Source organism: Podarcis cretensis (genome assembly GCF_951804945.1).
Source record: "Podarcis cretensis genome assembly, chromosome: 9".
Taxonomy (NCBI): Eukaryota; Metazoa; Chordata; class Lepidosauria; order Squamata; family Lacertidae; genus Podarcis; species Podarcis cretensis.
Window position 1 is genome coordinate 24,740,925 of NC_137178.1, and position 15,020 is coordinate 24,755,944.

The 15,020-nt window shown below is 42.9% G+C and overlaps 1 protein-coding gene across 3 annotated transcripts in view; it reads right to left on the reverse strand.

Annotated features, from left to right (window-relative positions):
* LEF1 (lymphoid enhancer binding factor 1) overlaps window positions 1-15,020 on the reverse strand; it is a gene marked incomplete at its 5' end in the record, with an annotated part of 97,975 nt that overhangs the window by 36,295 nt on the left and 46,660 nt on the right. For all 3 annotated transcript variants that reach the window (XM_079990287.1, XM_079990289.1, XM_079990288.1), the window contains one exon: window positions 1,838-1,970. In XM_079990287.1, the coding sequence (XP_079846413.1) occupies window positions 1,838-1,970 (133 nt within the window). The remainder of the gene's footprint in view (window positions 1-1,837; window positions 1,971-15,020) is intronic.

Sequence of the window (15,020 nt, forward strand, 5' to 3'; positions counted from 1 at the left end):
CTGTCTGCGGACAAACGCTGGCTCCCTTGGCCTACAGAGTGAGATGAACACCGCAACCCCAGAGTCGTCCGCGACTGGACCCAATGGTCAGGGGTGCCTTTACCTTTCCTTCTTTTATGTGTGTGAATATTTTATATACAGAATGGGGACAAATACAAATTTCACAAATACAAGGAACATTTATAATTAAATAAATTTACAATGAGCAATCGTTATGTATCGATGTGAAGAGAGGGGAGAGAGAATTAGATTATCATCCCAAACTTGCCCAGCATCCATTGTTTATGCAAGCAAGTCTGTGTAGAGGGTCCATATATCTGAGTATTTCCCATCATTTTCCTGCTTACAGAAGGCTCTTTCTGATAAATGGCCAATTGGATCTTATTTTCTGTCCATCGTATGATGGAGAGGAGGGATATAGGAAGTTTCTTTCCAGTTAAACATTTAGCCACTGTGAGTGCACGCAACAGCCAATGTCATTGCCCTTTGGTTAAATTCCAATGGGTTGGTATATAATTCAGGAACATGTTGACATCTGAGAAGATCAGGGATATGTGAAAACCACATTCATGTGGCTGGTCACTTCTTTCCAAAATGGCATGTTTGGACAGGTCCACATCATGGGACACAACATTGCCTAGGAGACACGAAAGAGCCAACAGCAACTTATTTCTAAGTCCTTCTTCCCTCTCACCATAGATTTTTCAGTTGTTTTCAGAAATGGCACTGCCGAACATAGCATAGTCTACCAAGCCTAAACTGTCACAACCACTCCAACCTATGTATATTCTACTAGATTCTAAGCAATCGCAACAGTAGGTATCACCAGCAATGATTGCAGAGTGGCCTATCAATGCAGTGGCTACTCCCGAAGCCAGCTAAGCTATCTCTTGCACTCCAAAATTCAAAGGAACAACAACTACGCTCCAGCAGTCTAGGCAGTAAAATACAGGAACAACAGAAGCTGTCTTATACTGAGTCAGTCCATTGGTCTGTACAGCTCACGCAGTGGCTGGCTGTGACTGCTCAGTGTTTCAGACAGAAGACCCTTCTGGCCCCACCTGGAGATGCTGAGGACTGAAAATGAGACCTTCTGGACACAAAGCAAATGCTCTACCACTCAACTAGGCACATACTCTACATTTTTATCCATTAGAAACTTCCTATATTACTGTAAGAAAAACTTGGGGAATTCTTCTTTAAAGGAAAAAAAACACACACACACATGAAATTTTTATTACGAAGCAAAGTTAAAAATTCAGGTAACCGAAAGCAAACACACACATAATAATGCAAGATCACTTTCATATTCTGAAAGCACACCATAAACAGCATTTACTTTCTGTGGTAATATCTGAAATTAAGATTAGTGTCCAAGCTAAACTTTCAGAAAACCAACCGACCAAGTAATAAATGGCTATTATTTATTCAAATGCAGATGAAAAAGCTGGATGAAAGGGAAAGCTTCAGGTTGAACAGCCTCTTGGTTTCCTCTAAAGAAAGCCTAATCTAATCTTTAAAACAGAATTTCGTTGGGCATTAAGAAAGGTTCATAGCATCCGCCTTTCACCTATCAGAAGCCAGTTTGGGGGAAAGTACCTCCTAATGCACTGGTAATTTAGAACTTATGTACTACACTGGCAAAATGGCAGGGGGCGCCAAGGACTTCAGTTGCTGTTATTTCCACAAAAGTGAACCAGGAAAACCTAGGCATTTGGCTCCTTGATGAAGAGATATTTTAGGACGGAATAATTGTTGCCTTTAGCATCCCTGAGCTAAGGGCAAAACGTGGTTGGCTATTCTGCCGAACGGCTGCAAATAAATTAAGGCCTCTCACCTTGTTTTGAGTTGACGTCTGAGGGGAGGTGTGATGGATGCGTCCCTGGAGAAAAGTGCTCATCACTGTAGGTGATAAGTGGGGTGAGAGGGTGGACCGCATGGGAAGGCTGCACCACCGGTACTTTGTTGGACTGCAAACAAAAAACAAAAAGCATTGGTATCGATTTTTTTATTTTATTTTAAATAGGGCTTGTCACGTTTTTGTGAGGGGTTTTTTTTAGCATGGTTATTTGCCTAGCTTTTAAATAACCAAGCAGTTAAATGTACATAAAGGTGGCAGTTTAAACAACACCCACCCACGCACAAAGAGCACACTTTCAGGTTATTGGACTAGGCAAGTTTTCCACAATCTCCTTACTCCACCCGGATCCGCACAACATTTACTCCACTAGCCTTTTAAGGTGACTTGCCAGGGGTTTGACATACCTTCTGGTTTTGCAATCTACCTGGGACTGAAAACGCAAGGTGTGCTAGCTATAACTAATGGCTGCTGGGGCAGCATTCGTTGCGATTGGTCAGAAGCCAGGGATCTAGCAGTAAACAACAACTGGTGTAAATAGTGTGACTGTCAGGTTAGCACACCCATTATTTTCCATCTGGGCTCTGCCATGACATTTTCAGCATTAAACATGGGAATGCTTAAGTCTCATTGGAGTCATTCATAGAGATCAGGGGTGGGGAGCCTGTAGTCCGTCAAATGTTGTCAGGACTACAACTCCCATCATCCCTGGCTAATGGTCATGTTAGCTGGGGCGGATGGGAATTGAGAGTACAGAAATATCTGGGTGGTCACATATACCCCACCCTTGATATAGATGCAGTGCTGGTGTCTTTCATCACCTTATTTTATGTTTCCAGTTTCTAAGGATAATCTGTACCAAGCTTTTTAAAAAAATTGTTAAAGACATGTATACTATTGTTATTTTGATAACATACTATGAAAGGCAGACTTCTATAGCACTGGTAAAGTAATATTTACTACTGCCTCTCTACATTTAATCTGGCCACCACCATCATTCATAGACCTACTCTCCAAGGCAAGTCCCCTTCTCACTGCAATCTGACCGAGTGCATCTTCTTCCCAAGACATCATATTTTATCAAGTCATGCAGTACAATTTCATCAGTGTATGCTGATGGTAGATATGGAGATACTGCTTCATTTTCATTTAGACCATCCCACTCCCAAATTGCATGTAACCCCAAAGTTAGGTTACTCTGAAAGTCTATTTCATATGAAACAAAAGGAATAATAATGGAAGTGTGCTAAAAAACCACTACTACCAGCGCCACCTTTCTGAATCATAGTCATTTCTATCAGAGTAGTGCTACCCTGGATGTTAAGGTAAAACAAAGCTCATATAACAAAACTGTATCCAGTATTTGCTAGAAATTAGCAAAGCATTTTTTAAATAAAAAAATCAAGATATCCCACTACTACATGCAGAAATCCCCTCAAGCTGAAAAAAATGCTGGAGTTACCAGAATAATTCCTAATTTTCTCCCCACAGGCTAAGTCTATGCAAAACACAGAAAATGTTTGAGACTCATTTGCATTATTACACCATGTTCTGTAGTTTAATTTTCTCTTTTTCTGTAGATGGGCGCTGTGCTATCAAGAAAGAAACCTTAGCGTATTTTTACGAGACTCCTACTGGATCCCCCTTAAGCAATATTTTTTTGCTCATAAATTTAAGATCACGACGGATGGTTGTACAGGGAAGGGAGGGTTCAGATCAAAATGCAGATACGGCTTAAAAAGAACTTCAAATAATGTAAAATATTGGGAGCTAAGGAAAGAGGAAACTGATCCAGATTTAGTCGAATGCTAATATGATCAGAATTTGTTGGCCCATATTTAAAAATACAGCGCAGGAGAAGTGTCTGTGTATAATAAGCCTTTCTAGTTTAGAACGAACAAACACAAAGCCAGAGTCATATTTTTTTTTCTTTGTGTGTTTCCTCCCCCCCCCCCCTGCATACTTTCCCTTGTTTTCAGAGGACCACCTTAAGGAGCCTGCTTTAGCAAGTGGTATCATCTTAATGTCTGACCTATCCCTCCAGTCATATAGGCTCAGAATCTTCTGCCATGAATTTTTGCTAAATTATGCTATCCTTGCTCTCCTCTTAATTTTACGGTTTTCAACACAGATTTGCTTTCCTGTGGGAAGGAGATAAGAACCTGAGGATTTTAATTTAAGCTTTGGCCTTGTCTTATATTTTGCAAGAGGGAGACAGTGCACAGGCAGGAGAGAGAAAGCAGTGCTACTCATAGGTGTTTTAAAGCCAACAAGCATTAGGCCCATTATTTGTGGCCAAGTAATAAAAGCTGTATGGATTCTCATTAAGGTATAGGAGCTGGCTTCCAAGGGTGATAGCTCAAACGGCCATCATCTCTCCTTTTTCAAAAGACACAAATTGGATACCCAGATTCAGATTCTATAACTACACGCCTCCGTTTTCTGGGAAGAAAACCATATTAGTTTTACTGTTACTTATAAATACTTTAGAAACAAGGGGGGGGGGAGAGTCAAAAACAGTACTGAGCAAGCAACATTTTCAAAGATGAGCATTTATGGGAACTTTTGTCACCACCATGCATTAGGAGGTGCTGAACTGCTGTTTGGGCTCAGTAACTGGCCAGTATGGAAGTGAGAGCTGGACCATAAAGAAGGCTGATCGCTGAAGAATTGATGCTTTTCAATTATGGTGCTGGAGGAGACTCTTGAGAGTCCCATGGACCGCCTCTCCTGGTATGTCCCACAGAGGAACTTACGGTCTGCAAATAAAAACATCTTGAAGATCCCAGGCCACAGAGAGGTTAGGCTGGCCTCAACTAGAGCCAGGGCCTTTTCGGCCGCGGCTCCAATCTGGTGGAACGCTCTGTCACAAGAGACTAGGGCCCTGCGGGACTTGACATCTTTCCGCAGGGCCTGCAAGACAGAGCTGTTCCACCAGGCCTTTGGTCAGGGCGCAGCCTGACCCCCCTCCTCTGGCAGTCTGTGCAGAATTTTGCTTATTGGTTGCCATCAATTTGATTTTAATTAATTTTTATAATGAAATGTTTTTAGAATCGTTGGATTATTTTGATTGTTGTTAGCCGCCCTGAGCCCAGCTTCGGCTGGGGAGGGCGGGATATGAATAAAATTTATTATTATTATTATTATTAAGAAGATCAAACCTATCCATTCTGAAGGAAATCAGCCCTGAGTGCTCACTGGAAGGACAGATCCTGAAGCTGAGGCTCCAATACTTTGGCCACCTCATGAGAAGAGAAGACTCCCTGGAAAAGACCCTGATGTTGGGAAAGGTGGAGAGCACAAGAAGAAGGGGACGACAGAGGACAAGATGGTTGGACAGTGTTCTCGAAGCTACTAACATGAGTTTGACCAAACTGCGGGAGGCAGTGGAAGACAGGAGTGCCTGGCATGCTCTGGTCCCTGGGGTCACGAAGAGTCGGACACAATTTAATGACTAAACAACAACAAAAACTGGCCAGTAACTAAAGATGAATCCTGATAAGATGAATGCACTGTGAATTGATCATTCCTGGGATCGGAAATGGGCTGTGCATGTGCTGAATGAGCTTGCGTTCCCCCTTGAAGGAGCAGAAATGCAGCTTAGGGATGCTTATTGAACCAGTATTGTCACTAGAGACCTTAGTGACTCAGAACACCTTTAGCCAGCTTATGCTGGTTTGTTAGCTGCACATTTCTTCAACTAGGATAGTCTGGCTGCAGCAATCCATGCTTTGGTAACCTCCAAGTAGAATCATGTGGGGCTGCCCTTAAAAATGGTTAAAGGTAAAGGTAAAGGGACCCCTGACCATTAGGTCCAGTCGTGGCTGACTCTGGGGTTGCGGTGCTCATCTCGCTTTATTGGCTGAGGGAACCGGCGTACAGCTTCCGGGTCATGTGGCCAGCATGACTAAGCCACTTCTGGCGAACCAGAGCAGCGCACGGAAATGCCATTTACCTTCCCGCCGGAGTGGTACCTATTTATCTACTTGCACTTTGATGTGCTTTCAAACTGCTAGGTTGGCAGGAGCAGGGACCGAGCAATGGGAGCTCACCCCGTCATGGGGATTCAAACCGCCAACCTTCTGATAGGCAAGTCCTGACTTCCGGCTTGGATCGCCAGCAGTAAGGGAGCGTGGAGAAGCCTCTCCGAACCACACGGGGTTCTAAGGGGCAACGCAAGGGCACTGCGACCCCAAAATCTCAAGGGGGGCCCCCTTGAGGGAACGCTAACCAACAGCGTTAGAAAAGTTCCGATGCCCCTCCGGGTTTTTTTTCATTTTGGAGAGACTCGGGAGCGACGGGACTGAGAAACGCGAATGGTAAGCTCTGCGGACCCTGTGTGGCGATGCCTCTAGCTCTCACTGTAATGGCGACAAATCTCCGTAACTTTAAGGACAGACGCCTTTGGTGTTGAAAGATTCATTTGGACCTAAAATTAAGAGTTACTAACTAAAGGAGCGTCGGATGTAAGAGGATTAAAAATAAGGAACCCGACCTGTCTTTCAGAGTTAAGATGGCGCTGGACTTAAAATCGTAAGAGTGTAACAAAGAAACAACCACTCACCCGCTGTAGAAGCAGGGAAGTGAAAGTCCTTGCTAGTAGCCAAGCGAGGCAAAGGATACAAAACAGAAGAAAAGTAGCAAAGAAGAGAAAACTTTAGAGACTTTGTATTGCGTTGGGGGTGCATGAAAGAATAAGAATAAGAGGAAGTTTTAAAGTGAGCAGATATAAAGAAAGAACTCTGCGGACTTAGCGGAGGCTGCAATTAGAAGCGGAAGGACAAGAGAGAGAGAGAGGTGAAGCTGAATCAAACAGAGACTGTAACGGAGTTGGTAGAGAACTTTTTACCCTATTTACCCTTTATTTTTCACCTACTTTAAATCTCGCTACAGTGTAAATAAGTAAGTAATTACCTCCTCTCCTCTCCAGCTCTGACTACGGACTCTACACTGCTCAAAATAACCTGGTGGATTTTGGTCTTTTAGCTTCCTCTTTTTACTCTTATTTTGGACCCGGTTAAGAAGCTGCAATTAATGTGGAATTTTGCTGCCAGAGTTCCTAGTTTTAGGAAGGTTCTAGGACCCTGACAGAGCCTCATACCTCCTTCCCAAAGCCCAGTGCCTCACTCAGCCAGCTTTGGGAATACAACACGAGGACTAGGATGTAGGGCTTTGCTCTCCCACGGCCACCTCTATGCGTGCACGCATGACAAGGCAGTATGCAGCCCACAGGTTCTGTGTCAAAGTAATCTTGCAGCCCCCTTGGTATGAAAAGTTGGTCCACCTTGGGCTAAATGGGAGCTATGCAGCATATATACTGAAGGAATTATAGTACATTGGATGTCGTTTTGTTCTCAAGCTCAGTTCCAAGTACTTTAAGTACCTTTGAAGGGCTATATCACTTGAACACCTCCTCCACCCCATATCTACCTGCCCCTCACATGAAGACCTTCAAATTAGGTCCTTTTCCAAGTTCTATCTCTAGGAAAGGTGTGTTAGGAAGGACAGGGCCTTTTTGGCGATTGACTTTGGAATACCCTCCTGAAGGAGGTAAGACAAGTAGTCTCAGTGTTTCTTTTTGGTACCCAATTAATTGCCCAAGCTATTTACTGTATTGTTTTAGCTGGTGGAATAGATTTGATGTATTACCTCTCAGATATTATATTGGTTTTTTATTTTTATTGGTTTTTTTCTTTAAAAATGCCACATTGATGTTTTGGGAGAATCCATGTTTGAATGAACGAGTGGTTTATATTATTATTTTTTTAAAAGATTATAAAAGTGTATTTAAAAAATGAATAGCCGACTGGGGGTCTCTGGGCTCATTTCAGCCTCTGAATTCCCCCCCTTCCAATTTAACCTCCATACAAAAGGCTCTCAATATAGCACAAAAGCTGCTTTCTTCTGCATAAGACACCCAGAAAGAGCTCTTTCCCCTTCTGCCCCCTTTAAAAACAACAACGTTTTCTATTTGTGCACTTTGGCTGGCTGCCTTAGTTCAGACATCACTGAGGTGTATAAAAAGTTGAGGGCACTGTGGAAAACCACTGCTGATGTGCCTAACAGGGAACAGCAAAGATTTGTGTCATACAGGAGTGTAGCCAACAGTGGTGTGCGGTCAGTGGACTAGGGGGGTTAGGCTAGTTCCTTAAAGGGTTCAAGAGCCTTTATGCCACCTTCCCAAAGCCCACCCAGCTTTGGGAAAGAGACGGCAGGGCTCCAGCATCCTCTCAGAGGCCTGGTACCACCTTCCCAAAGCCTGGAAAGCTTCTGCCAGGGTTTGGAAAGAAGGAGCAATGCTCACATATTAGACATTGCGACATCACACAAGAGACATCCCCCCCCCCCACAAGCAAGCCAAGAGCCAGTGCCTCTTTTCCCCTATGAAAAATGGTGCTTATTCTTCAGTCCTTAGTTCAAAAAATATAAAAAGGTAAAGGTACCCCTGCCCGTTTGGGCCAGTCTTGCCAGACTCTAGGGTTGTGCGCTCATCTCACTCTATAGGCCGGGAGCCAGCGCTGTCCACAGACACTTCCGGGTCACGTGGCCAGCGTGACAAGCTGCATCTGGCGAGCCAGCACAGCACACGGAACGCCGTTTACCTTCCCGCTGGTAAGCGGTTCCTATTTATCTACTTGCACCCGGAGGTGCTTTCGAACTGCTAGGTTGGCAGGCGTTGGGACCGAACGACGGGAGCGCACCCCGCCGCGGGGATTCGAACCGCCGACCATGCGATCGGCAAGTCCTAGGCGCTAAGGTTTTACCCACAGCGCCACCCGCGTCCCTTCAAAAAATATAGCCTCTTCTAATACTTGCCAAGGTAGACACATGCCATACCACAGTTAAGAACCATTATGGCACGCCCGGTGTTACAAAGAATTTATTTCTGACACTATGTTTCCTAAATAGTGGATAGCAATCAAAACTCAACAAAAACAAGTCAAAACTGAGTTGATAAACCACAGAAGTGCTTCTTGCAACAGCCAGCATAAGCATGCCAAGGTTTGCAAAGTGAATTAAGGCAGTGGCGTTTTAGATCTAATATTGGCAATATGAAAACAAAATGAACTTTCAAGCACTTTTAAGAACATGATCTGTATTATTCTAATACTTATATTATCTGACCCAATAATTATACTGCAACAAGAAACAAGCACTATTAGGCCTTTTGCATTTCTAAATATTTTTATAAACTGGCTTGCTGTTTGTTAACTATGCAGGGTGGGGTTGCACATTTAAAACAAATAAAGGTCTAGAAATCTCTAGGACAGGGTAACCTGAAAATCTTCCTGCTAGTATTTTGAAGGATTGTAGGCCTGTCTGTGCCTTTATTTATGAGCTGAAGTTTTTAAAACAATTCTTCTTCTGTCCCAGTAGACATGGTGGCAACCTAACTCATGCACAAAACCCTATACCGCTCCTGTAAGAGAGAACCTTGCCCAGGTACAACATGGTGCCATTATCTCAGAGACTCAATGGACAACACTTGACTATTTTTGCTCTAGAAAGCTATATCTCAAAATGTCCATGGGAAAAAGTGGTTTGGGAACCACTGATCTCAAGGGTTAAAAAAGAAGAAGCAGTAGAATCTTGTGTTCCACTGCCACACACACACCTGCCTCCTACCAGTTTAGACCATTAGTTCACCTAAGACTAGTGGCTCTTCAGGATCTTAGGCAGAGGTCTCTCTCAGCCCCAGCTGCTAGAGATCCCTTCAACTGGAGAAGCCAGAGACTGAGCCTGGGACCTTCTGATGTCAGAGCTCATCACCTAAAAGGTGAGATGAACATGGCAAAGGGAGTGCCTATCTGTCCAGTCCAATAGCATTCTCACAGTTTTTCTCTGATGGTACAGGAATACCATATATGGAAGGCAGTGTCGCATATAAAGACTCCGATCTCCATCTCATGCAAAAAATCAATAGCAGATTTCCCCCTCTCTCTTTTTACTTGTTTTCTTGATGTTACATCACTCCACTTTCCACACACCCCCAATAAAATGTTTATATATGTTGCAGGCAGGATGCAATTTAAGTTAGTTGGAAGGTGGGTGTAGGCAAGAACAAAAAAGAAAAAATTCTAAAAATAACATCAAGGCGTCTAACTACAGCTCTCGAATAGACAGTACTTTGGAATTCACTGCAAAAGACCAAGCACAACTCCCCCTGATTCAGAACTGAATAGGAACAGAAACAATCACATAGTACTAAATTCAATTGAACTGACTTATCAGGTGTGGGGAACCTCAGGCTCTCCAGACTATACAGCCCTCAGGACTCTCTGCAGGCCATGCTGCCTTGCCAGGTCATCATAGCCCTCACTTCCCCTGCTTCACATCTTTCCTGAGTGCATTTGACTGACTAGAATGTGTCATTGAACTGTCATAATGCCTCTTGCCTCCCTGTGGAAATTCTGACTTTTGCTTGTATAGATTGCACCCTACTATACAAAGGTAAGAATCACATATGTTGCTCTGCTCAATTTTTCCGCTGGTCTCCAGAAGGTTATCCACAAGGAAATGATAGCCCTCAGGCTTAAAAGGAATCCCTGTCCCTGTGACATACATATCCACCTTGCACCACAGCTGCTGTGGAATGTCAAGATTCTTCAAATTTGTCAGAGTCTGGAGAAAATTCAATTACACAAAACGAAACACCATTATGACTACATTGATAGGCAATGGACAACGGGTTAAAATGCAAAGCATGTAGCAACCCAGGGGTGCCAACTTGAATAAAATATGGGGGGAGGGCAGGTAAGCCCCACCCTGAATAATCTATCACATGCATACCGTTTGAATGGCGATGCCTATCAACTTTGCAGGCGGTGCCCTCCTCAAATATTTTAGGGTGTGTGTGAAGCTACCTTGGCCCCTAGGAGTTGGCTCCTGTGTAGCAACCTGAGATACAAAGACAACACAGAATTGTCCATAAACTAACCAGGAAAAATAAGTGAACTTGCAGGGATTAATACAACAGGACACGTATCCAACCTGCAAAGTTGTATTTGCAACCAGTAGGGAGAAGCTGCTCAGAGTAAGCCAGCATGGTGTTGCTAATCTTTAATCAGGAGCCATCTTCTAAACCATTGTTCCAACATAGCTGAAGCAGGAACCTGATTGCAGAGATGTCCCCTTAGAAGCCAATTCAGAAGCCTCCAATGAATTTCACAGTTATGCATAGATCAATTAGAGTTGTCTTTGCCTGGAAGCAGCTCCAAATGATGGCAAGCAGAGCTGCTTAGCAATCCTTTGGTCCCGTCTCTCCTAAACTAAAGCATAGCTTTGGGACAGCTGATCTAAGGAGAGAGGCTGGACCTGGACTTTGTTTGACCAACAACTCATTGATTCCTTCTCAGCTAAATAACTGCACAAGTTACTTATATCTTCTTTCTAAACAATGTTGCTGCTAACCTGGTTTTGCTTAGGGCTCCTTCCACGCAACCTGTTTATTCAGTATTCATCCTAATTTGCTTACACATAGTTTACGTGGTGGTTAGACTATGTCCAATGTTTATTGAGCATTCGTTCTGAAATTTTTATGGGGTGGCTATAGAACAATGAATGTTCAACCTACATTCATCCTGATTTGCTTGTGGTGTGATTATCACTTTCTTAACCAAAAAAGGTCAATTTTTTAAAGTGAGTTTATTGCACTAGGGCAACAGAGCACTTTATCCCACTTCAAACAAGAAAAAACTAACACTCCAGGTCAGTATGCACTTGAATCACTCCTGCAAAGCACTGACAGTCTGGAAGCTCCCTTAAACAAGTTGCTTTCTGATTATCTCTGACTAATCTCATGCTTGAAAAAGTTATACAAGATTTTGTTTTTCTTCCCAGAAGGGCTACCATTCAAAGCAAACATTCCTCTGAACACAGTATTACACCCAGAGGGAGAAGAAAAACAAAGACGATCCTTTGAGCAGATATCTAAAGAAATATATTCAGCAAACAGATTTGGTGTGATTCATCGCATATTGGACCCATTAGATAATCACAGAATCACATCGCAACTTAATCTAATGGGGTGTGTGTGTGTGTGTGTGCAAATTGGGGCAAACTTCTTACTTTATAGCCAGCCCCAGTCAACATGGTCAGTGGTCAGGAATGATGAGAGTTTAGCCCAGCAACATCCCCACCCATACATAGAACATAAGCTACGTATCTTTCCCTTAGACCAGCTAACCATACTCAAAACAGGTGCATACCCTCTCCAAGGTCAACATGAAGTTGACCTTCCATATGCACTTTCAGTCTCAGAAACCAACACCTGTATATACTAAGTAGAGTAAACAAAGTGAGCCACTCCTACTCAGCAGCAATGTTACACAGTGTTCCGTTTCTTTGTCTCTTAAGCAACAGGGCCCTGGCTGGCCAATTCATTGTTGGATGAGATGACTAATGAGCATGGATATGTGAAAGAGAAATAAACAATTTCCATTGTGGAATGGTGATGATAACAGTCACAAAAGGGTGAAAGGTTGAGTACCTACATTGCCTCTAACTAGTTACTCATTGGGGGGAAATGACATAGGTCAGTGGTAGATCATCTGCCTGACATTCAGAAGATGTCAGGTTCAACTGCTAGCATCTCTGGGTAGGTCTGGGAATGTTTCCTACCTGAAACCCTAGAGAGCTACTGTCAGTCATTATAGACAATGTTGTGCGATATGGACCAACAGTCTGAATCAGAATTAGGCAGTTTCCTATGTTCTGATAGTTAATAAAGGTCTTATACCTGGAAAAGTCAAAGGTCTGCATCGAAGCATCACTTTCCAGATGCAGATATAGGTGAACAAAAACTCTTTCACTTAGCATCTAAGTGTCTAGGCTACAGGTTGCACCACACACTGATGATTGGATGAGCAAAGCAAAAGTATCAGAAAAATGCAGAACTTCACAGGTCTGTAAAACTAAATAGCCCAGTGTCATGCTTAAAAGCACCTTGTCACACGGATGCCATAATGTATTATGAAAAATGAAAGGGTAACGGCAAAGGAACACTCAAGCCTGTTAACCTGAGAGTGTGCCTATAATGCCCCCACTGACCAGTTTGAAAAGGGCGGGGGTATTTTACAAATAGAGCTATAGAGTTTCACAGCACCTTTTAAAGAAGTTACATACAATACTAGGCTCCAGCTCTTTTGCAATATTAGATACTAAAAACAAACAAAAAAACCTCATAGCCAGGTGATTGTGTTCACCCAATAAACAAAGCCAAAATTATTATCTTTTAGAACTTAAAAAAGTATTCAAGCACATTTGCACATTTTAAAACAAATAAAATAACACTTTTTCATCTGACTTTAGTGGCAATTTGAATGTGGTCTTTACGCTGAAAGCTTTAAGGAATATTTTGAATTCTGAGTGGAGGGGTGAACTGCTTTACTTTCCCAGTTGGCAATTTATTTGCCTGAGGCACAGTCAGTAGAGCATGTTCCCAAGGTTGTGGATTTGAGCCCCACGTTGGGCCAAAGGATTCCTGCATTCCAGGGGGTTGGACTAGATGAACCTCATGGTTCCTTCCAACTCTACAATTCTATGACAGCTCTATGAGGCAGTTCATTATTATTTCCCACAGCACTACAAAGCTTTGGAATGCCTTTGCTTGTGTCACTCTCTCTCATCCTGCAACTTTCCCCCAACTTTTTTTTTAAAAAAAAATGAACAGTAGCAGCTGGAGGCCATAATTAGAAATGCAGAAAAGGGGAGGGGGGAGAATTTCCTTCCTGCCATTTGCTGATTCAAAACCATTCCCCTCATATAGAATATAGACACTAGGTGATGAAGCTGCACAACAAGGATGCTGCCCAAAAAAGCTTATTACCCAGAACGTTTAAAGGGATCCATAACAACACAGTAAGAGCACTGCTGGAACGTTTAAAGGGATCCATAACAACACAGTAAGAGCACTGCTGGATCAGACCACAGGTGTCTCTAGTCTAGAATCCTGTTCCCTACACAGGCTGACAAATGCCTATGGGAAGCTTGAGGGGCAATGAACAGATTGAATGACTTCCCTGTTCAAGCAGAAAAGCCTACTGTGGCGATCACACAGGGTACCCGGACATTTAACGGTCTATTGATCCCTGTGCCACCACTGTGCTCGCTTCCCCGCTGCCACCAACCAGTTACTCTCTGGTAAAACACTGAGTCCAGTCAGTTGTTAAAAGTGAACCAAAAAAACCAAGTTTATTTTACAAACATTAACAAGTTTATGGTTTCTCAGATAATATTCCTGTCAGTATCTTAACTTTAGTTTCCTTACCGGCCTATACCTTCCTAATACCTTCTGACTGATTATCTCAACTGTTTGACAGACTCCTCTTAACAAATTCTCTCACTCTCTCACACCAGACTAGCCCAACCCACAGACTTATCTTCTCTGTCTCTCCGAACTCCAGACTGTCTTCTCAACAACTCTAACTCCCTTAAAAAACCTCTGTGCTTAAACCTTATACACAGTTAACTCTGCCCCCTGGGTTCCCATTGGTTAGTCATTTTGCAATTAGTTAACCCTTTCCCTATGAACCCAGTATGATGTCACACACATAGGAGGGCAAATGCCACACCTACTATTGTCACATACCTATCACATAGTTAAACTATGGAATTCCTTCCCACAGGAGGCCGTGATGGCCATCAGCTTGGATGGCTTTAAAAGAGGGTTGGACAAAATCATGGAGGACAAGGCTAGAATCATGTCCTCCTTTTCTGGCTTCTTATGGGCATCTGGTTGGCCATTGCGACTTCTCAATTCCAAAGCCCACATGCCTTTTTTCACAGCAGAACGTGGTAGCTGAACTAAAGAAATACCTCTAGAACAAACAAACAAACAAACATGTCACTGTCTTCCCTTATATGTATATGGTGTTCTACAAAAAGTGGCATGGCTCTCAAGAAAAAAGTATTAAAATAGCATTCAAGTAAAGGTTGCCATACAGAAGCAGTGCAACGCAAGTGCTAAGGAAGGAAGTAAAAAATGTTGCGTGTGCCCCGGCAGTTTGAGCCTTGGATTGCTTTCTGAATAATATGTACATGAAAATTACTATGTAAAAGAGGGACGTCAGCAAAAACCCAGACATGAGTACAGTATTTCAATTAAACACAGGAAATATGAAAGCTGCCAAGTGAAATGTATTACACATAAGCAGGTCATAAA